The sequence below is a fragment of the Tachypleus tridentatus genome, chromosome 11, assembly GCF_004210375.1.
Source record: "Tachypleus tridentatus isolate NWPU-2018 chromosome 11, ASM421037v1, whole genome shotgun sequence".
Classification (NCBI taxonomy): Eukaryota; Metazoa; Arthropoda; class Merostomata; order Xiphosura; family Limulidae; genus Tachypleus; species Tachypleus tridentatus.
This window is the reverse complement of record NC_134835.1, coordinates 15,999,039-16,023,635: the sequence shown is the minus strand read 5'-3', so window position 1 is coordinate 16,023,635 and position 24,597 is coordinate 15,999,039. Positions and strand designations below refer to the sequence as shown.

General features: G+C 34.7%; 1 protein-coding gene and 1 long non-coding RNA gene across 2 annotated transcripts; one reads left to right on the top strand and one right to left on the bottom strand.

Moving 5' to 3' along the window:
* Positions 1-2,420: 2,420 nt before the first annotated feature.
* LOC143231693 (tubulin polymerization-promoting protein homolog) lies at positions 2,421-17,736 on the bottom strand. Its single transcript, XM_076466286.1, has 4 exons — positions 17,614-17,736; positions 6,539-6,756; positions 5,913-6,045; positions 2,421-2,652 (listed from the first exon to the last, which is right to left on the bottom strand). The coding sequence occupies exons 2-4, from the start codon at positions 6,754-6,756 to the stop codon at positions 2,485-2,487; spliced, it is 519 nt and encodes a 172-aa protein (XP_076322401.1). The 5' UTR covers positions 17,614-17,736; the 3' UTR covers positions 2,421-2,484.
* LOC143231694 (uncharacterized) lies at positions 16,951-24,440 on the top strand. The gene is made up of 3 exons (XR_013017113.1): positions 16,951-17,355; positions 23,230-23,461; positions 24,211-24,440. It is a non-coding gene; the product is annotated as an uncharacterized LOC143231694 (long non-coding RNA).
* Positions 24,441-24,597: the final 157 nt, after the last annotated feature.

Sequence of the window (24,597 nt, the reverse complement as noted above, 5' to 3'; positions counted from 1 at the left end):
AGAAATTAACATTACTTTTATTGTTTATTTGTAGATTTGTTTATAATGGTACTTGTACTGAAGAAGTGGAGAGGTTCTGTACTGAGTTTCTTCGATTTTGAGGACGGACATTTTGAGCATGTCCTGTAAACGTGCATACATTAGTGATGTCGAAAACCCACTTGTAGAGAAATATATATGCAAAAAACGGCTCTTTTGGGTTGAGAAAATATTTTACATAGAAGAGCGAACAACGTTTCGACCTCCTTCGGTCATCGTCAGGTTCACAAAGAAAGAAAGAGGTAACTGACCGGAAGCTGACCACATGTTTGAAAGGGGTTGTATAATGAGTGTCGGAATGTTCAATACAAAGGAACACCTTTATATCTATATTAAAATATAATATAATAAATAATAATAAAAAAATAAATATTATAAAATTGTATATTCAACATCTAAGCCCGCCCTCTACATTCCGAAACTCAACGTAACCCCTTTCAAATATGTGGTCAGCTTCCGGTCAGTTACCTCTCTCTTTCTTTGTGAACCTGTCGATGACCGAAGAAGGTCGAAACTTTGTTCACTCCTCTACGTAAAAAAAAATAATAATAATCTCAACCCAAACGAGCTGTTTTTACATATATACGTGTAGACATTGTCAAGAAATAACAACTAATTTTTGAGACGCCCTCTAGAAATATAAACTACCATATTGTTGGTATCAATTACTCTACATAAAATATACTTTGTAAAAATACTCAACATAAAAAGTAAAACGCAACTTGGTAATATTTACGGCATTCTTATAAAGAAATAACGACCTATATGTCTCGAATGTATCTTTAGCAACTCAATATTTCATCTTCACACAGAAGAATTATCGATATCCTAAAGTTGAAACTCTGGTCGTAGTGCTTTGTAACATAATAGAAATGTCTCGCAAAAAAAAAAAAACCTTTCTGCGTTAAACAAAGTTAAGTATTATAAATGAAACTTATATCATTATTTCTCTTTCAGATTATATTTTATTTTAAATTAGACTGTTTTCGACTCATTGTTAACTAATTCTCTCTATATAAGATCAATTTGTTTTTTGTAGTTAACCACAAAATTGCACAAAGTGCTATCTGTGGTCTGCCCACACTGGTATCGAAACACAGTTTCTAGCATTATAAGTCCGCAGACAAGACCTGCAAATAAATATTCTGTATTATACGAAACTGATAATTTCTGAATTTGTATTCAATTAAAGACGAGAATCCCAAACTGTAATTTTTAAAATTAGTACATTAACCAGTTATTGCTGTTCCCTCACCTAGGTCTAAGGTTTGAATTTTAAACATTATTATATTATAATTACTCAAGGAAGCAGTTAATATAACAGGCTACTTTAACCTCGCCGTGAATCAACATTTTAAAGTTTACTCTTTTATACCCTTGTTATTAATATGAACAGAAGAGGGCGCTACATGTTTACCGAGCACAAGTTTTCCTTGAATATTCAATAATAAGGCCCCTGGTAAGCTTGTCGTAGAGTTCTGAGGTGCTGAGCCGGATTCTAATCCGTGCAATACCAGAATATATTTACTGCACTTTACAAGTCGTGGGTGCGTGAAAATAGTTGGTGTCTATAAACATGGAACGTTTATGGCAGGGTGATGCTGACGGGCTGCATTCCTTCTGGTCAACGGTTATAAATTAGGGACAGTGCCTTATGGACTTAGTAACTTTGCCATAAAAATGAAATACAAATTAAAATAATAAAAATGTAAATTCCTCGCACGGTATTAAGTTTCCAGAAACTAAAGCACACCGGTTTGCTGTAAAAAGTAATATTGTTTGTTTGTTTTGAATTTCGCGTAAAACTACACCAGGGCTATCTGCGCTAGCCATCCCTAATTTAGCAGTGTAAAACTAGAGAAAAGACAGCTAGTCATCGCCACCCATAGCCAGATCTTGCGCTCCTATTTTACCAACGAATTGTGGGATTAACCGGGATACATATCGCCCAACCCCCTCACTGATGAAAGAGCAGACATGTTTGGTGTAAGGAAGAGTGGAACACCCTAACTAATAATAATACTGCATTAAAATCACCCCCCAAAAGTCCAGAAGAATCTATGGCGTTTATTTTTAGACCAGAACTTGATATCTTTGCGTAAAATGGTTTTATCAGTTTCGTTCTCCTGTTGTTACCCGTCCCCCAGTGGGACAGCAGCATGTTTACGGATTTACAACGCTAGAAACCGAGTTTCGATACCCTTGTTGAGCAGAGCACACATAGTCCACTGTGTAGTTTTGTGCTTAGCTTCAGACAAACCAAGTTTTCATTTGAAACATCAAAATCTTAAATAAGCAACTTTAATCGAAACATGATAAATTAAATACCGAAATCATTATACGTGAGTTAAAATGTATGAACAATTAATCCACTATTGTGATACTGTTTTAGGTTTAATAATGAAGCCATTACAACACTTTAAGAATTGCGAAAAGCTTTCTTCTCTACGGGTTATTGCTCTTGAAACCTTGAACATAACCCGAATCATTCATGACGCTGATTCTTCCTTCTATACCTTTCCCCTTTCCGGATTCATCAAATCTCTGCTTATGTGTTCCTGTATACTTTGTGTGGTCCGTTAACCTGCTAACAGCGCCACCAGTCGTTGCAGTCTAAATAAAATTAATAATAACAACTTATTTATGTTCTTAAATTGAATGATTCTAATAAAAGTTAACATAAAACGTCTTATATCGTACCAAATAATCATGTTGTTCCTACTTAAATACAAAAATATTTAAATAAAACTTAAAACATGCAAAATCCTTCATTTTTGTGTGTGTACGAAAACGTAACCCATTTTAAAATATAATATTTAAACAAAGCTTAAGTTAACTTTTCAGAGAGTTTTTAATCCTAAAATATTATAAAATGGACATATTAACAATGTAAATACACTGGCTTGCTTCTTTATTAGGACCTTTAGTTATTAACGGGTTGAATTTGCCTCAGTAACAACCACAATACGATGTCGCATACAATCTGCAAAATAGTAGAAAGGATTTTTTAAAACATTTTAAGTCCTTGAAACCCTTTCGATACGGGCTCGGTATAATACACACAAGTTCATCTACACATTTGCACAAATTAAGTATTTGTACTATAACTTTTGGTACAGTATGTGTATCGTCACAAAATTTCGTAGACATTTAGTAAAGATTACAACTATTTTGTACATAAAAATAGATTTTTAATGAACTATTTTAACTAAATATTTGTTTATAAAATAAAGCCTGTTTTTTTTTTTCCAGTCTAAGCGCAAAGTGATTTCATGTTTCGATTAAAAACTATTTTTAGTTCCAAAATCTCAAATATTGTTTGTGTAATCTCAAAAATATCCCAAATGCATTTTAAACGATTGTTTTCAGTAAGACTTTATATATTATGTTATTTTCTGTACTCTAACTATGTGGGATCTATCACTTGACCAACCTCGTAACCATCATAAACAAATTAGGAAATAAATATAAATTGTGCTTTTGCTCGTGTTAGAATGACTTCATATTATAGCACGAAAATACAAATGTTTAGTCTAAGTAGTTTAAGTTTCATAACATTATATATGAACATATACGTTTCTTATTTTTTATCATACTGTCCTTCCTGTCTACCTAGCTAAAGTGTACTAATGTTAACGTATCCAGTAATATAAAATTAAACTTCAGTCTTCCCTGTATTGGCTATGTTTTAGTAGACGAGTATTTTGTAATATACATTCACATTTCAATTATTATACATTATATATATGTATATAGATTATTACTATTTAGAAATAAATTATTAAAATTATTTTTCTTAAAATATACAACAACAAATCAAGAAATAAAGCAAACAATTATCTCTTCTCGCTATGACATTTTAGTCAGTTGCTGGTACACATAGGTTGCTAAGCCTTTTAAAATTTCGCACATGGAGGATATCAAAGATGTTTTCAGGTATCATATGTACAGTTGAATAACCAACAAATGATAAAAACTATATCGATACAATAGAATTCCACTTTAATTTATTAAATTTAATAACTAAGATGTACTTAGATTTTAAAAAATATGAAACTTCGAGCAGACTAAAGGCATAACCTATCTTCCTCACGATTTGGATCGAAAGAACGTGGTAGCCTTTCCTTTCTACAGATTCAAATAATTGACAAACCTACTCTGGGGACATTATAAGCAGCTGATTGGTTATTCACATGTCATATATTGAAGTAAATGTATATTAAGGAACCGTTTTCAAAAATAGAAAGAGATGAATGGGGCCACTGTGTTTGATTCAGTACATAAGCCATATCTCAGCAAAATAAAAAGATATAAGGCCCTTATTTTACATTCTTGCTTTTTAATATTAGTAATTTGAGTTTCTAATTTGTATAAAACTATAGACTTGGTATTATGACATAAAAGCATCTAATTTTAAACAGTACTACATTCTACATACCACGTGACTCACTAAAATCTATATTTAGATGTGTTCTTTTGATATTTAGTTTTAAATTAAGAAATTAACTCATATATAATATCAAAGTTTAAAGTGTAATATTTAGTGTTTAATTTCAAAGTTACTAACATAAATTTATAAAATAGTAGTTCAATAAAATTTTCAATGCAAGTCAGCAAAAGCTATGACATGGCCTTTCACCCATGACCTTTGCGAAATAGTACGTAATTCATGGAGGAAGAGGTATACGTTGTGGACATTCAGTCCACAGTTACTCAAATTAATTATGATTTAGAGGTCGTGAGAAATGCTCGAAGTCTCAATCATGTCAAACAATTTGATCACGAGAAATAGAGTCACTTCGATTGGGAGGTAGCTGTCCCTATCAGGGTATATGTGATGCATAATCACTGGATGCACTTGATCAGAAATTATGTTAAGATATAAATTCTGTCCTTTCTAAAAGGGTAGTGTGACCATACAGTTACGTCCCAAACTATAACTATGCCACCATATATCTGAAGGGACAATACAAAAGGAATGAGTTATTATTATAGTTTGTTTGTTTCTCAGATTTTCAAGAAGTGGTATAAATTAGCTCATTGTATTATATTTACTTTGATCAACCCTTACACCACTTTACACCACTCAAGGCATTTTTTTCTTGTTAATAAATGAGTCCAATAGTTTATGTAATAGTTTCCTACTATCATAGTCCATTTGTTGTAATGTTCTTTATATAGTAAACCTAGAGATAGGTGTGAGTTGTTCTATGTGTATAGAACTTCTGTCAGTTGATCTAACATTTGTGACGATTGAACTTTCTGTCACTTCGTGTTTGCTTTTCAGAACAGACATTGTATTCATTTTATTTTCATTTATCATAAACTCTAACGATTAGATGTATTTGTGCAGCCAACAGTAAAACTGTGTTGACATCTGTGGCACGTGTTGTATATACACAAACACTGCACTAATGCCTTTCTTCACATCTGTTTAACTGGCTGTAAATGTGTTTGTCAAAATCATGTAACACTTCTTGTGATCAGCCTAATTTGCATATACAGCTCAGATAAGACTAGAGGCCGAAATAATACATAGGTCCTAATGAAGTTCCTATCAGTGTGCTTTGTTTTCACTGTCATCGTAACTTTATTTTCCCACTAACCGTTGTCCTTGTTGTTAATACATAGGTCCTAATGAAGTTCCTATCAGTGTGCTTTGTTTTCACTGTCATCGTAACTTTATTTTCCCACTAACCGTTGTCCTTGTTGTTAGTACATAGGTCCTAATGAAGTTCCTACCAGTGTGCTTTGTTTTCACTGTCATAGTGACTTTATTTTCCTCCTAACCGTTGGCCTTGTTGTTAGTACATAGGTCCTAATGAAGTTCCTACCAGTGTGCTTTGTCATCGTGACTTTATTTTTCCACTAACCGTTGTCCGTGTTGTTGCGGGTGGTCCTGAAGTGGCAAGTTTTTGTTTAATTTCATCTACAGACACCTTTTTGTTCTTAGCGATGATTTCCAAAAATTGATTGTATTCAAAAGTATTCAAACTCTTCTTATTCCTAAAAATTCATAAAAAAAAACAACAATTACATGATGAAAATAATAATTATTTATATACTTTATAACGGAATGTCTACCATATATTTTGGCAACATTTAGAAAAAATAAATTCTGTTACTGTAACACTGTGGCACTATCTCTTTAGCAACCTGTCAATCGTTAAAATGACTTGTTTTCCTCTTCCAAAGGAAAATAACATATTGAGTTAACGGTAATTTGAAATTTCGCAGAATAAACATTTTTCGTTCTTAATATGAAACTATTTTTATAAACCCATATAAGCAAGTGTCTGTGAGCCACACGAGGATTTTTGAAATTCCGTTTTAACCACATTAGAAATTTTATAACAGAAATATTGACTATAATTTACAACTTCTCTAAAGAACAACATTTCTATGTCTGATAAAGCTAGAGTTAAGAACGAAAACAACTTGTGTAATTTATCAAGTGAAACAGCGTGTGATTATGGAAGTTCTTTTGTCGTCAACTTACTTTGCTGCTTGTTTAAAGTATATACCAGTGTCGGTAGTCGTTATTTTTTTACCGTCGATAACTTTGGCTTGTTTGAACCACTTGTCACTATTTGACAGCGTGATGGTTTCTCCCGCACTTTTGGAATCTCCGAACTTGGCAAATGCCTTGAACACTTCTGAGAAAGACGGGACTCCTTCCTCTCCTTGGTTAGGAACCTCGGGTACTGTAGCTGCCATCTGAACAAAGTTAAATGTTAGATTTTGATCTCATTGTCAAATGTGGTGATGTTCCATGTTACACAGTTGTGAAATGGAAAAGTGATGTTCCATGTTACACAGTTGTCAAATGTGGTGATGTTCCATGTTACACAGTTGTGAAATGGAAAAGTGATGTTCCATGTTACACAGTTGTCAAATGTGGTGATGTTCCATGTTACACAGTTGTGAAATGGAAAAGTGATGTTCCATGTTACACAGTTGTGAAATGGAAAAATAAACGCATGTGTTACAACAGCTTCGCACTGAACTGGTAACACAAGTAATAGGAATAGTTACTTTTTGTTTTAAACATTGTATTTATATCAGAAAATTAATAGTTAGAAAAAAGCAATTATTAAAAATACCGGTAGTTAGTAACAACTTACATTATTTATTTTCATGAAGAAATGTTTGAAGAGGTTCGTGTTCTAGTTTTGTTCTCTTCAAAGTTATTTTATTCTCATTGGCTTTTCATATATATTTCTTGAACTATTTATACGTAAATTGTTTGTGGATCTATGGCTTGATCAATTTTAAGGTCCCTTATAAGGTATAATTAGTTCCGCTTACTGCCGCTAGGCAATCCCTTATAAGATATAATTAGTTCCGCTTACTGCCGCTAGGATTGCCTATGTATTTTACAGACAAAACGAGTGATTTCACACAATTTTCTGTTAGTCGTGTAAATGGATCGTTTTGATAGTAAAAATATAAAAAATTGGATCTGTGATGAAGTTCTTGGGCCTAACGAATAGTGAATGTCGTTCAGACAAGTAGGTGATTCAGTAACTTGAGAGTTAAATAATGTGTCATGAAATGTTACATTAAGCTAGGAAACCATGAAATGGATTTCGAAATAGTAATAAACTAACATCTATACAGTTTGTATCTGTATAAATTCCAACTTGTACACCTACAGTTTGTATATGTACGAATTCAGACCTGTACACCTGCAGTTTTTTATATGTATAAATTCAAACCTGCACACCTACAGTTGGTATATGCATAAATTTTAAAAAGTACACATACAGTTTGTATATGTATAAATTTGAACATGTACACCTACACTATGTTAATCATATACAAACTGTAGGTGTACAGGCTTGAATTTATACATGTACAAACTGTGGGTGTACAGGTTTGAACGTATACATGTACAAACTGTTGGTGTACAGGTTTGAACGTATACATGTACAAACTGTAGGTGTACAGGCTTGAATTTATACATGTACAAACTGTGGGTGTACAGGTTTGATCGCATACATGTACAAACTGTGGGTGTACAGGTTTGAACGTATACATGTACAAACTGTGAGTGTACAGGTTTGAACGTATACATGTACAAACTGTAGGTGTACAGGTTTGAACGTATACATGTACAAGCTGTAGGTGTACAGGTTTGAACGTATACATGTACAAACTGTAGGTGTACAGGTTTGAACGTATACATGTACAAACTGTAGGTGTACAGGTTTGAACGTATACATGTACAAACTGTAGGTGTACAGGTTTGAATTTATACAGATACAAACTGTAGATGTCTTAACCACCTGGCCATGCTGGACCATTTCATGTTTGTAGTTTAATAATTTAGTTTTAGACATTTAAACGTATTTGAATGTTCCACTTAAATAGGAACGGCGCAAGGGGTGGTTGGGGGGGTGCATCCCTAAATTTCCCTCAACCTGACAGAAAGTTCACTCCCCTAGCGGTTTAAAAAATCAGGTTATTAATTTGAAAAAAAAACTGTACTGTGATTTATTTTAAATAGCCAAGGATGGTCAACAAAAGTTTCACTATCTCCCCTCCTAGCTAAAACTAGACCTACGCTTAAACGTTAAACTGTTACTTACATCTGCCTTTAGAAATATTGCCCTCGCCATGGCCTTCTGAGCCTGATATAAATCAGTGTCAGATCTCAGTTAATTATAGGATAGAAAGAGTTTCTACAAAGCCTTAAATATGTCTTGAGGTCATAGTAATAATTCCTACTACTTGTCGATCCTAAACTTACAACTAAATACGAGGGCTGCTCAAAAAATACGCGGACTGTTTGAATTGCGCGACTCCAGTTGGTTCCAGGTGAATCCGCTTGGTGTCGCTAGGTTTGCACAGATCAGCTGATTACGACGCCATTTCCCGATTGCAGATATCTTCATTTGTGTATTAGCTACGCGGTTTTAATTGAAGTGCGATTTTTTCGTTTGGCGGATTTCAGAATGAATGACCAGAAGGAGCAACGACTTGCTGTGAAATTTTGTGTTAAACTTGGAAAATCTGCGACTGAAACTTTTGCTATGCTTAACACGGCTTACGGTGATGTTGCTATGAAGCGTACGGCATGTTTCAAGTGGCATGAACGTTTTAAGGATGGTCGACAGTCCATTGAAGATGATGAGCGTCCTGGACGCCCTTCCACGTCAACTGACGACCCACACGTCGACAAAATCAACATCCTGGTGCGGGCAAATCGACGTCTGACTGTCAGGGAGCTTGCTGAAGAGTGTGGGATATCAGTTGGACCTTGTTACGAGATTTTGACCGAAAAATTGAAGATGCACCGCGTTGCTGCGAAATTTGTGCCTCAGAGTTTTTGGCCAAACACTCGATCACTGTTCTTCCCCACCCCCCTACTCACCTGACCTTGCTCCTTGTGATCTTTTCTTGTTCCCCAAACTCAAAAGACCCTTGAAAGGAAGAAGATTTGAGACGATTCCCGAGATTAAGGCAAATGCGACGAAGGAGCTGGAAGACATTACAAAAGAAGCGTACCAGGACTGTTTCAACAAGTGGAAACACCGTTGGGATACGTGTGTGCGTTGGGGAGGAGAGTACTTTGAAGGGGTCTCAGACCTGTAACTTCTAAATAAAGTACATTTTGTTTTATGACGTCAGTCCGCGTATTTTTTGAACAGACCTCGTACACCATAGTTTGACCTGTAATGTTTTATAGGTAGACACGAGAAAAAAAAAGACGTATTTTAAAAGTTATTTGACGAAGCACTCTCGTCGCCAGTAAACATAAAACTTTTTTTAAACTAATATTTTTGTTTCAGTCATAACTGTTTAAACGGCGTGTTAAACATAAATTTGTTTAAGCACATTTATATCTGACACTAAGAAGAACATGAGAACATTCTGGTTGCACGTAATTCAATGCGTCAAAAATGTTTGGAAAATAAAACCGAAACTTTTATTGTCCAAATTCTTTTAAAATATTTTCATTTCCTGTATTTATGAAATAAAAAAGATAGGTTTGTTATAAACAGTTATGTAGGGAAGCAACAAGGGTTTGTGGGTAAAAATCTTTACGGATCAATTTAATCTGTTCACTAATTTTAAGATAAAATTATTCTATCCATAATTTTTCCGAGTTAAGAAAATGTTAGCGTGAAAATGGACACGTAAAACATAAACCACTGCGAATCTATGGATTTGTGAGAAACCAGCAAAGAGAAAGCGTGTTCTAATGAGATCAGAGGAAGGCAGTTAACGGTCTCCTGGCAAGAAGTAAAACAGTCGACAGCTTTAGAACCTTATCTAAAAATAGATTTCCTCCAAGCAACGAAACATCTTCTGATGTCAGATGTGTTAGAGAGATATTTAAAAGTAGGATGAGTCAGAATTTAAGAAACCCACTATGGCAGGCGAAGTAGCGACGGAAACACGTATAATCACTGTTTTATATATGTAAACTGTTTATTGTCAGAATCTCTTGAATACAGGGGCGTAGATCCTGGGGGAATGGGGATATACATCCCTCCTTCATTTTAGGTGGGGAGTATGGTGCATACAATCATCCCCCCCTACAGTTTGGTCTGTTGAATTGTTTTATTGTATCACAGGCCTTCAAATTGTGTGTTTGTTCTTGTGATTCTCGTGTTCTTACCAATCGAATTACATAATTAGGCCTAGATGTAGACTTTTTCAGTAGCCGAAATGTACATATTTAATATAGGCGTGCTTCTAAGCTTTTCGATCTAAGCGATAGTTCGTAAGTATCAGTCAGTAGGCCTAAGTATACATCCAAGTATCGTGGCAACAAGATTACTCTGTGACTGCATGTTTACAGCTTTCAGGTTCACGTAATCAGAGATTACCAATTTGCAAATTGAACAGTCCACATAAGTGGTTGCAAAAATCATCCCACCCATCGGGTGTAAAAAATCTACGCCCCTGCTTGAACAGTTACTAAATAATTGATAATTCAAACAACTTACCACTTTTATCTGTATGCCATAAACTAATAAAATGAAACACAGCAAATTTGCCAATTTAAAAATTCAAAAAGAACGAAGTACAATAAAAAAACATCAAACTGGAATGTTTTGTGTTTTTAAATTATATACAAAACATCAAACTTTTATGAGCGAGAAACCCAGTGAGGTATAACTTAAATTATGGTTTGTTTTGTGTTCAGCTGTTTACGATGTTAAACAACACATTATGTTATTTTTAATCAGGTGAGAGTTCGTTTCTGCGGATCTAACTGGCAGACAAGTAGTTATGTGTTGCTTCTTTGAATGTATGTTTTCTTATAGTAAAGCCACATCGGGCTATCTGTTGAGTCCACTGACGGAAATCGAACCTCGACGAGTAGTTAACGTCGTTCTATTAAAAGTGCTCTTTCGTAAATTTTCCAAATTGATAATTTATATATTTTATCTGTTTCAGATATTCGCGCAACGCTACACTTATTTGCGTTAGCTATCCCTCACTTTAAACTACTCTATTGAACGAAAGAAGCTAGTCGGTAACACCTACTGCTAACACTTTAGCTTAATAGTTGAATTTGACTATTATTTTAATAATACACCAACGGACCCAAAGTGTGGACCCCATATATACATGTTGTGCGACCTACCATATCCTGGTGGTCAGGGTGCTAGGTTCGCAATCTGCATGTTGCGAATTCGAAACACCGTCACTGGACACGATCACCCTTTCAGCAGTAGTGGTGTTACAGTGCGACGGTCAATGTCATTAGTCGTTTGTAAAATAATTGCCTAAGAATTGGCAGTGTTTGCTTTGACTAGCTGCCTTCCCTCTTGTCTATCAGTTGCAAACTATGGAGAGCTAGCACAGATGGCCCTCTAGTAGCTTTGTACGAACTTCCAAAACAATGTACGTTGTTTCAAGCTGTATCTTTGCTGTCTATATTTCTGATTAAACAGTTAACACAAATGATCACATACCAAACTTGTAATAGTTTTCAAACGAGATACAAAACTTCAGCGCTTTCGAAATTGCTCGAGTTTGAGGTATTGTTTGAAAACCTTTAATATTCTAATTTACATGTTTGCCAGAGCTAGCTGCTAATTATGATGATGCAATACCTGAAAGGCTCATTACGATGTGTTGAATGGGAAACTTCGTCAAATGTATAGAAACAAGATTACAATTAAATATATATATGAAAAACCAGTAATAACTGAATCATTTAGTGAAGTAATCAGTGAATAAGGAATGAACGTTTCAAATCAGTGTTAGTAATGAAAATTATCGCGCATGTCCAGTTACTCGATAGATTAGCCGAGGAACTGTACAAATGAGCTTGGAGTAGTGCCATTAGCGAGGAATTTCTAAAGAAACGTTATCAATAAACTTAGGACTACAACTTGTGTCAATGTGAAGATAGCCAGTTGAAGCATTACAAAAGTTTGTCTGTTTCACCGCAAAGCTCTGTGGTAGGCTATCTTCTCTCTATTTACCACGGTGAATCGAACCCTAGATCTTAGCACTGCAAATCCCTAAATTTCACGTTTACTTACTTGGGAATGATGTAAAATAAACTGATTTGTTATTTTTACGTAGACTTGACTTGGCATGATTTTTGCCAAGCGATATTATACATTACAACGACGAATTCATGCGCATTGTAGCGCGTAACGACATGCTAAAAGTTTTGTAACACACGTGGAAGTCACGCCTTTATTAGGGCCAAGCGGGTAAAAGAGTTGTTGTATTTAGAGGAAAGATACACGAAAGGCTGGCTCTACGCTCTGTCCACCAAAATAATCGAACCTTGTAGTTTAGCGTTGTATATTCAAGGGACCATTAGAAGAGAGAAAAAAAACTAATTCGATAACTTATTTACCTATTTACTTATCTTTTTCCAAAATTGGAGATATTCCAAACAAACTACGGTTTCGTGTGTATATAAACATTTGATTCGATCTTAATCATTGTTATTGTTTACGTGATGAAACTATCACACAGATATTAATAAATTCTAACGCGAATAAAATTATCTCAACGTTAAATTGAGTTGTTTGTTTTTCCAATTTGATGTTATTTTATTTTGCTACATTTTCCTCGCTTTGTTTCGTTAAACATCTACGAATTACCCCAAAAGGGGGTTAACGGATGCATGGATGGTTCACTCTGTTTTAATCGTTATGCAGTAATGTTCTCTGTCAAACAGTCAGCATGTATTAAAATTGCGTTACGTAAGGGACACTTATTGCTGATGCCCGGCATGGCCAAGCGTGTTAAGGCGTGCGACTCGTAATTTGAGGGTCGCGGGTTCGCATCCCAGTCGCGCCAAACATGCTCGCCCTTTCAGCCGTGGGGGCGTTATAATGTTATGGTCAATCCCACGATTTGTTGGTAAAAGAGTAGCTCAAGAGTTGGCGGTGGGTGGTGATGACGAGCTGCCTTCCCTCTAGTCTTACACTGATAAATTAGAGACGGCTAGCACAAATAGCCCTGGAGTAGCTTTCTGCGAAATTCAAAAAAACAAACAAACTTGTTGCTGAATTTGTATTGTTGTGACGTCATTAAAAGGCGCGCGTGCCATGAATCACAACCATAATTATACACTCTGAAGGCTACACCACAGCATGACGTATGATCTTGAAAAGAAAAAAGAAAAACATTTATTACTCTTAATTTTAGTTTTATTTACTTTAAAAAGTAGAACTTTCTGTGAATCTGTGAAAATAAGTCTAGGTGGAGTGTAAGTGGCATTTGTTGTTACTTTATTTAATAAATTTTTAAATATTCTACATTTTACGATATAAATGATGTAGAATCTCATATTTTCAACTTGGTAAAATAAAAAACAACAGTCCTTCCACTGTTACAGTTTCTGTTACATAATGCAAAAAAAAATATTTGTGTAGATATCATTAATTAGGCCTAATGGATTCAACTACTGTTTTAAGCATTTTTCAAAACATTCGCTAATTGGTTACGTTAAAATAAGATACTTCACCAGCTTAACAATTCTCGTGTTATCGGATTATATCAAAACAGTGAGTGTGTTTTCTTTTAGCAAAACCACATCGGGCTGTCTGCTGAATCCACCGAGTGGAATCGAACAGCTGATTTTAGCCTTGTAAATTTGTAGACTTGCCGCTGTATCAGCAGGGGACTCGAGCCAGAGAAGCATTTTCATTTAAAGATAGCTTGTCTAACATCTTTAACTTTCTATATTCCAGTAATTATCACAATAAAACGTAAATTTCGAGTTGTTGGGATAAGCCCGAGTTTGAGTCATGTACGTTCAAAAACAAACGTGTTAAATAAAACAGAACATACACAAAAAAGTAAGCCGTAAATGATAATACGAATTTATGACTTATTTCACATTCTTATTTCGTTTTTCACATCTATGTTCCATATGATGCTGAATCCTATCGCAATGAAACCTGCTTGATTCGTTCCTTTCCATTTGTACGTTGTCAAGTCTCAGTCCAGACGTTGTCACTAAAAGTTTGTTCGATAACGACAACTCCACTAAATTATTATTGAAAATAAAAACAATTCTCTTGCAGCACTTTGGCATAACGTCTTGGGCAATTGAAATGGAATGTTATAGTTAGTGAGAAATTAGGCCTACTAAAAATCCTTTAAACTAACACAGATTAAAATATTTGTATTTCATTGGTTAAAGCTGAAAACAACAGTAATCCGTTATTCAAATTATTGTAATAGATGTGGTGAGTATTATTTCAATTACTATTAGTAATATATTGTTTGTTTGTATTTCAAACATGACGCCCCCAGTGGCACTGACATGTCTGCTGACTTACACTGCTAGAAACTGGGTTTAAGTACCCGTAGTGGCCAGAGAATGCATAGTCCATTGTGGAGCTTTGTGTTTTACTTTTAAACAATTTTTATGTGACAATGGAATATGTGTGTGTCCGTCATAATAATTGTATGGCTTTCTAAACTTTAACTTGCATTCAAATATTGCTTCTAGTTAAATAGGTATACTTATAGTAGTTTGTGTGCTTTCTGCTTGCTTATATCTATGGTGAATTTAAGTGTCAATAAACACCTATTTTTATTAATCAGAAAGAATTGTTTTCATATTATTAATATTTTCAATAAAGTATAATAAAATCAACAGAAAATTCAATCTCATATCACCTATTTTTTTAACTTTTCCTGGGGGTCATGCCCCCAGAACGCCCTAACGCTATCCAATCCAAAAATGCTTTCTCCCACCCCTGTTGCGATATTCAAGTTTTCATTAAAATTTTCTCAACGCGTATAAAAATGTTTACAATTACAATAATGTTATACAATGTACATAACGTCGTTTTTTTTTCTAGAAAACATTCCGATTAAGAAGAACAGAATTTGTGGTAAACGAATTATTGCAAACACAGTAGCCACTGGTCAAACATCAAGAAGGAAATTCTCCTTGAATAGCCTGTTGCCAAAAGAAACTACTCTTAGCATTTGTCTTCTGTTTATCTTAAACTTTATAATTACAGAAATTACGTAGGTCGAATATCATGTAGAAAACAAGTTACTCCTTACGACTCGCTTTACTCGTAACAGTAACTAAACTTTTGTATACAGAAATAATTTAATTCACCTGAATTGTATTATATTAAAATATCGAAAACCCATAAAACGTTCTTTAACAAAAAATTATTGAAAATAAAAATGTTCTGGAGTGCTGAATTAAAGTTAGGGTTAGATTAGATAGCATAAGATTTGGCAACGTTTTGGTCTCTGTACTAAAGACTGATTATAACAAAGACTTCAAAAAATCGTTGGTTCTTGTATTCTTGTCAGACGTGTTAGGTAAGAATTTCAAATTTAACAACCTACTTGTACTATTAATGCTCATGTGTAGCAGTTTTATTGTATTTAAAGATGTTTATTTTTGTTCGACTCTTAAAGTGAACCAAAAATTTTCGCAAATAGCGCGTTCGAGAATTCAGAAAGACGTAAAACATAACAAATTTAAACTTAATTTGCTTGTTATTGAAATCCACAAAACTACACGAGGGCTAGTCGTCTCTTATTTTGAAGCTATAGCCTAAATAGAGGAAAGGTAGGTAGCCCACAATAGTTGGCGGTCCAACTCTTGGGATACAGTTTTTACTAAAGTGGAACTGACTGTAACGTTATAACTCTCCATGGCTGAACTGAAAGGGTGAGTATATTTGGTGACCGAATTCGAACTCGCAACCCACAAATCGGATACCAGGCCTCTTGTTTGTTTTAAATTTGTAAAACAATGTAGCTCTTTAGTAATTCAACCTTCTGCTCGTATTTTTCTTGTGAAGAATTTCAATCTTGGAAACTGTAGGTTATGCCTCCATAGCTCCTGTTATTTATCACTCAACAGACCGAAGTGTCAGATACATTACATGCATTCCACTTAAATTAAAGTTGTAAAGATATCGCTCGACTCACTATTATGTTTTGTCAAAGATAAGAAGGTTTAACATTAGAATACTTTGTGTAAGTTGTTATCACTTGATGGCTATACTCCTGCCATGCCATATGTCATGATAAGTACAGAAGTTTCTATAAACCATATATTACACGGGTTACAGCAGCACTGCCGAGAGATAAATAATTCGAGTCCCACTGCGTTCTGCACTTTAGATCAGCGAAAGCGCTTTAAAAACGACAGTGAAATCCTACTGTTCGCTCAAACAAGAGTAGCTTGAAAACTGCCAGTGGATGTTTTGACCAGCTCCTTTATTTGTATAAAATTATGAAAAGATTTGTGAGAACATTTTTAAACAAACGAAGCAGATAAAACATTCCTAGTATTAACCTAATTATTATTAACCTTTAGAAAAAACTTTATGGTAAGACATAATTATCAGCATTTAGCTTTTAAACTTGTTTTTTAAGACATTGGGAAACAGAGCTGTAAAAAAAGAAACGTTACATTAAAAATAGAAGTACCTGCACAAACTAAGAAAGTCTTCAATTCTGAATCTATTTTAAGGGTAAGCGACGAACTATTTATTATCGAAAGACCGTATGAGCCAGATGACTTAGCTGAGGCGGCAGCTGATTCTATGTGAAGAGATGTTCGGCTCTTTCAATGAGTGATGACGTCATTAGAGTTTCTTTTACAATTGTAGGCTATTTGAATCATAAACTAATAATTAGAATTTCAAAATTTAACATAACCAAATTTTAATAACTCGTGTATTCAGCATTAAAGACTACTCAAACTTCTAGATTTTAAAGGAACCACTTCTATAAACAAGAGAGATAAACTGATGTAATCAAACCGAGAATTCTTTAGGAACGGCTTCAGAAACGTTTGTTTTGTTCAAACCGGGTAACGGAACCACCATTTTCAGAAAAGTAAGTCATGCTTCGTTTATGATGTGAATATTTATTATGAAAACAAATATTATGACAGGCATTAACATCGTATTATCTTAAATTAAAATTACAGTTATTGTGACAGTCAATAACATCGTATTATCTTAAATTAAAATTACAGTTATTGTGACAGGCATTAACATCGTATTATCTTAAATTAAAATTACAGTTATTGTGACAGGCATTAACATCGTATTATCTTAAATTAAAATTACAGTTATTGCTTCCAGAGCTTACCTGAAACTTTCTTGATGCGTTGAATAGACTTACTCCACGAATGAATGAGACAAATCTGTTTGAGAAAGATAGTTTTCATGGCCACTAGATGGCGCATTGCTAAATACTTTTTATTGTTTCTGCTCAGTCTGCAGATAACGTCAGGAAGGGTCTAAAGTGCGCAATAAAACACCTCGTGCTTTATTTATTTTTACATTTTCTTATCGTTGAATAAATAGAATACAAGCAATAGTAATGTTTACCTAGCTTAAATCAGCATTAAATAAAGTGCGAAAAAATTCTGTTATCTGATACATTGTATATCCCAATAGAAATGTGTGTTTTCTTATATCAAATCCACATCGGTCTATCTGCTGAGTCCATCGAGGGTAATCTGAACCCGATTTGAGCGTTGTAAATCCGTAGACTTACCGCTGTAACAGCGGAGGACATCTCAATAGGTAGGCCTAAACTTTTGTTAACAGTCATCGATAAAAATGTCCCCACCTGGTACAGCGGAAAGTCTACAGATTTACAACGCTCAAATCAGGGGTTCGATTCCCTTCGGTGAACACAGTAGATAACCCGATGTGGCTTTGCTATAAGAAAAACACCTACTCACACCCATAAATAAAATACAAGGGACTTTAAACATAAAATTGAAATGTTAATTTAAAATATCCTTGAATTCAAAATAACATAACCTGTTTTTCTTTTAAAATCGTTAAATCTGTCTAATAACAACTCTAGTTTGTTCAACAAATTCCTTTGAATCGTTCTTCAAAATACTAAGAAGAAAACTTTAATAATGCAGGACTGAATAACAAGCTTTCGTGAGTTAAATTATCAATGTTTTTGTTTTAAACAGGTATTTATATGATTATTTTCATATATCATCAACATGCTCTCTCCCCTCACTTTATTATACAGCATGCTGTTTTTATTTTTAATATTGTGTTCTGATGTGTACGAATGCTAATTGTTAAAACTATAAATTGTTTGTTGTTGTTTTAGGGCAATGAACTAGAGTTCCGTACTTTAAGAAATTATTTAAAATACGTAACACTAAGAACTTATTTCTTCTATATTTTTCGTTGTTTTACTTCCTAGAAATAGGTAATTAAAAGAGTCCGAGTAGAAAGTGATTTTTAGGTATACAATGTTTTATTTAAGGACATACCTAGAAATAGGTAATTAAAAGAGTCCGAGTAGAAAGTGATTTTTAGGTAAACAATGTTTTATTTAAGGACATACCTTACGAACTTCTATGGATGGAACTGAGATGTTTTATTTAAGGACATACCTTACAAACTTCTATGGATGGAACTGAGATGTTTTATTTAAGGACATACTTTACAAACTTCTATGGATGGAACTGAGATGTTTTATTTAAGGACATACCTTACGAACTTCTATGGATGGAACTGAGATGTTTTATTTAAGGACATACCTTACAAACTTCTATGGATGGAACTGAGATGTTTTATTTAAGGACATACTTTACAAACTTCTATGGATGGAACTGAGATGTTTTATTTAAGGACATACCTTACGAACTTCTATGGATGGAACTGAGATGTTTTATTTAAGGACATACCTTACAAACTTCTATGGATGGAACTGAGATGTTTTATTTAAGGACATACTTTACAAACTTCTATGGATGGAACTGAGATGTTTTATTTAAGGACATACCTTACGAACTTCTATGGATGGAACTGAGATGTTTTATTTAAGGACATACCTTACAAACTTCTATGGATGGAACTGAGATGTTTTATTTAAGGACATACTTTACAAACTTCTATGGATGGAACTGAGATGTTTTATTTAAGGACATACATTACGAACTTCTATGGATGGAACTGAGATGTTTTATTTAAGGACATACCTTACAAACTTCTATGGATGGAACTGAGATGTTTTATTTAAGGACATACTTTACAAACTTCTATGGATGGAACTGAGATGTTTTATTTAAGGACATACCTTACGAACTTCTATGGATGGAACTGAGATGTTTTATTTAAGGACATACCTTACAAACTTCTATGGATGGAACTGAGATGTTTTATTTAAGGACATACTTTACAAACTTCTATGGATGGAACTGAGATGTTTTATTTAAGGACATACTTTACAAACTTCTATGGATGGAACTGAGATGTTTTATTTAAGGACATACCTTACGAACTTCTATGGATGGAACTGAGATGTTTTATTTAAGGACATACCTTACAAACTTCTATGGATGGAACTGAGATGTTTTATTTAAGGACATACTTTACAAACTTCTATGGATGGAACTGAGATGTTTTATTTAAGGACATACCTTACAAACTTCTATGGATGGAACTGAGATGTTTTATTTAAGGACATACTTTACAAACTTCTATGGATGGAACTGAGATGTTTTATTTAAAAACATACCTTACGAACTTCTATGGATGGAACTGAGATGTTTTATTTAAGGACATACCTTACGAACTTCTATGGATGGAACTGAGATGTTTTATTTAAGGACATACTTTACAAACTTCTATGGATGGAACTGAGATGTTTTATTTAAGGACATACCTTACGAACTTCTATGGATGGAACTGAGATGTTTTATTTAAGGACATACCTTACAAACTTCTATGGATGGAACTGAGATGTTTTATTTAAGGACATACTTTACAAACTTCTATGGATGGAACTGAGATGTTTTATTTAAGGACATACCTTACGAACTTCTATGGATGGAACTGAGATGTTTTATTTAAGGACATACCTTACAAACTTCTATGGATGGAACTGAGATGTTTTATTTAAGGACATACTTTACAAACTTCTATGGATGGAACTGAGATGTTTTATTTAAGGACATACCTTACGAACTTCTATGGATGGAACTGAGATGTTTTATTTAAGGACATACCTTACGAACTTCTATGGATGGAACTGAGATGTTTTATTTAAGGACATACCTTACAAACTTCTATGGATGGAACTGAGATGTTTTATTTAAGGACATACCTTACAAACTTCTATGGATGGAACTGAGATGTTTTATTTAAGGACATACATTACAAACTTCTATGGATGGAACTGAGATGTTTTATTTAAGGACATACCTTACGAACTTCTATGGATGGAACTGAGATGTTTTATTTAAGGACATACCTTACAAACTTCTATGGATGGAACTGAGATGTTTTATTTAAGGACATACTTTACAAACTTCTATGGATGGAACTGAGATGTTTTATTTAAGGACATACCTTACGAACTTCTATGGATGGAACTGAGATGTTTTATTTAAGGACATACCTTACAAACTTCTATGGATGGAACTGAGATGTTTTATTTAAGGACATACTTTACAAACTTCTATGGATGGAACTGAGATGTTTTATTTAAGGACGTACCTTACGAACTTCTATGGATGGAACTGAGATGTTTTATTTAAGGACATACCTTACAAACTTCTATGGATGGAACTGAGATGTTTTATTTAAGGACATACTTTACAAACTTCTATGGATGGAACTGAGATGTTTTATTTAAGGACATACCTTACAAACTTCTATGGATGGAACTGAGATGTTTTATTTAAGAACATACCTTACGAACTTCTATGGATGGAACTGAGATGTTTTATTTTAGGACATACCTTACAAACTTCTATGGATGGAACTGAGATGTTTTATTTAAGGACATACTTTACAAACTTCTATGGATGGAACTGAGATGTTTTATTTAAGGACATACCTTACAAACTTCTATGGATGGAACTGAGATGTTTTATTTAAGGACATACCTTACAAACTTCTATGGATGGAACTGAGATGTTTTATTTAAGGACATACTTTACAAACTTCTATGGATGGAACTGAGATGTTTTATTTAAGGACATACTTTACAAACTTCTATGGATGGAACTGAGATGGCGTTATGACATTGTTTCTTCCTTTAGAATTTCGCACAAAGCTACACGAAGGCTATCTGCATTAGCCGTCCATAATTTAGCAGTGTAAGAAGACTAGAGGGAAGGCAGCTAGTCACCATTACCACCCATGCCGGGCCCAATAATCAGTTGACGTTTTGTCCATAAAATATATTGAAAAATATTTTCAGTCAATTGCGATGGAACCTGTTACCATCTTTGTTTACCTTATTGCGGACTTTAACTGAATTATTTTATAACGCAAAAGTTTTATGTTTTGTTTAACCCTTAAACTGTGGGTATGTTGTAGGTAGTTCAAGATGGCCACCGTTTAAGGGTTAATTTCAATTGACAAGCTAATAGTCATTTAAGAGAAATATAATTCGGAATGATTATTTCTTCTCGTTCCCAATAAACGGTCTCTCCCTTCCGGTGGACACTGGCATGGCCAGGTGGTTAAGGCACTCGACTAGTAATCTGAGGGTCGCGGGTTCGAATCCCCGTCGCATCAAACATCTTCGCTCTTTCGACCGGGGAACGTCATAATGTGACGGTCAATCCCACTATTCCTTGGTAAAAGAGTAGTCCAAGAGTTGGCTGTGGGTGATGGTGACTAGCTGCCTTCCCTCTAGTTTTACACTGCTAAATCAGGGACGGCTAGCGCAGATATCCCTCGTGTAGCTTTGCGCGAAATTCGAAACAAACCAAATCCTAGCCATGATAACCCCCAAACTACTGGCTGGTGCCCATTATACAGTTGGGTGGGCTTAATCAACTCGGGGAGGGATACTTGTCTTGTTCAAAGATACAATAACTAAGTCTCCTTCTGATTAACAGTCCAGAACATGTTGCTCATTTTCAAAGCAAAAGATTTACAGAAACAAATTCGTCTGTGAGCATTATAGTTTTTGAAGGCTCAGATAATTCTATAAACCATATAATAAACTGCAGTAATATTATTATGAATGGTATGGTTTAAGTCTTCCAATAATTCCGTCTTCAATAATTTACAACAACTGAAGATGGGAAGCCACAATCAAAAGTGTATAATTAACTATCAAACTCCATCATTTTCCAAGAACGTAACTGAAATGCATATGGTTACGATTCTTATTTTCATTATACTAAACTGCTCTTCTGAACATAAAAGTTTATCTTTGAAGTACAAGAGTTTGATATATATATGTAAGCTAGTAATCCCTAAAACTGTGTACTTTATTTTGACTAATGGAGTTTTAGTTTAATAGTCGTCTCAATCTACAGTCTGTAAGATTTATCTAAAAATGTACTTATCTGAATCCTACCCTGCTGTAGTTCATTTTACCAATTCTTTTAAAGTATATTATTTTATATTTCAATTTGGTCACATTGATTGCTTACTTTTATATCTTTTATGTTTATCACGCCCCTGTTCCTCACCCTAGTAGCCTAGCAGTATGTTTGAGGATTTATCTCATCAGAAGCCGGGGTTCGATGCACGAGGTGGACAAAGCAAAGATAGTCCATTGTGTCTTGTTTGTTTAGAATTAAACACAAAGCTACACAATGGGTCATCTGTGCTCTGCCCACCACGGCTATCGAAACCCGCTTTTTAGTGTGTAAGTCCGCAGACATACCATTGTGCCACTGGGGGTTGGTCCATTGTGTAGCTTTGAGCTAAATTACAAATAAATTATCACTTACACCTTTTTGTTTCTTTTTCTATGTAGAGTATTGTTTTCCCGAAGAAGGAACAAATGCTGCCAGGAAGGGTCACCTGTTTTAAACACTCGCACCAAGATAAAGTAGTGTGTTGTCTGTTGGTCATTCAGTAGACAGGAAAATGATATCACATAAAAAACGCCAACGTTGCAACTTGTACTGCGTGACGTCAGTAAAGGTTGCATATGTCACGAATCATGAGCAGGGAGATACATTCTATAGGCTACACATCAGCATGACGTAAGTTTGTTTGTTTGTTTTGGAATTTCGCACAAAGCTACTCGAGGGTTATCTGTGCTAGCCGTCCCTAATTTAGCAGTGTAAGACTAGAGGGAAGGCAGCTAGTCATCATTACCCACCGCCAACTCTTGGGCTACTCTTTTACCAACGAATAGTGGGATTGACCGTCACATTATAACGCCCCCACGGCTGAGAGGGCGAGCATATTTGGCGCGACGCTGATGCGAACCCGCGACCCGTAGATTACGAGTCGCATGCCTTAACGCCCTTGGCCATGCCAGGCCATGACGTAAGGACTACAAAGGCAAGAAATAAAAATATTTATTACTCTTAATATACGACAGTTGGTAACCAAAGTTTAAATCACTGTTATGATCTCACACTATAGCTTGAACTCGCTTGAAACCTTCTGATATTATTGTTATAAAACACACATTGATCTACGAACTACACTCAGTAACAGTTATAAGTTAACATGTGTGACACCTCACGGACAGACAGCGATTTACAATAAGTCAAAAGGGTTGTTTGCCTTGGATTTTAGTTTCGTAAAGCCAAAAACGTACAGCTGAAACACTCGGATTGATCTGAGCACTGAAAGGATTGAATAGAAAGCATCAGACGTTAAGAGTAAAAAATGTTTCCTCTAATGACTGAAGCGTAGAAAGATTGGTGGTTGGATTAGCTCTTCTGGTTTAAACACATAAATGAGCTTTGATTAAGTACTGATAAAACTGCATTCCATCTAGGTGACATGTTATGGCTGAACAGTTCTTATCGCGAGAGAAAACAGTTTCCAGAGTTAAACAAGTCATCTGATGTGATGTCTTTGGAAGTACATGTATGAGAAAATGAAGAACTGGATAACTCCAAAGAAGAACTCTGTGGAGGAGCCCAGCAGGAGTTCCTGTTGAAACTAAGTTCAGAGAATTGGAAGTGCCAGTGGACCCAACCAACCATTAACCCAGGAAGTACCCGTACAGTGAAAAATGGTCAGTGACACAAAGGAACAAGTTAATATTGTAGTATGTGAACTAACTTGAGGGTGAATAATGTCAAAATAGGCCTAGGCCCTAGAGAGTACTAAAGCGACGCTAAGTCTTTCTTGTACATTCGAAGCTAAAGTACAAATATGA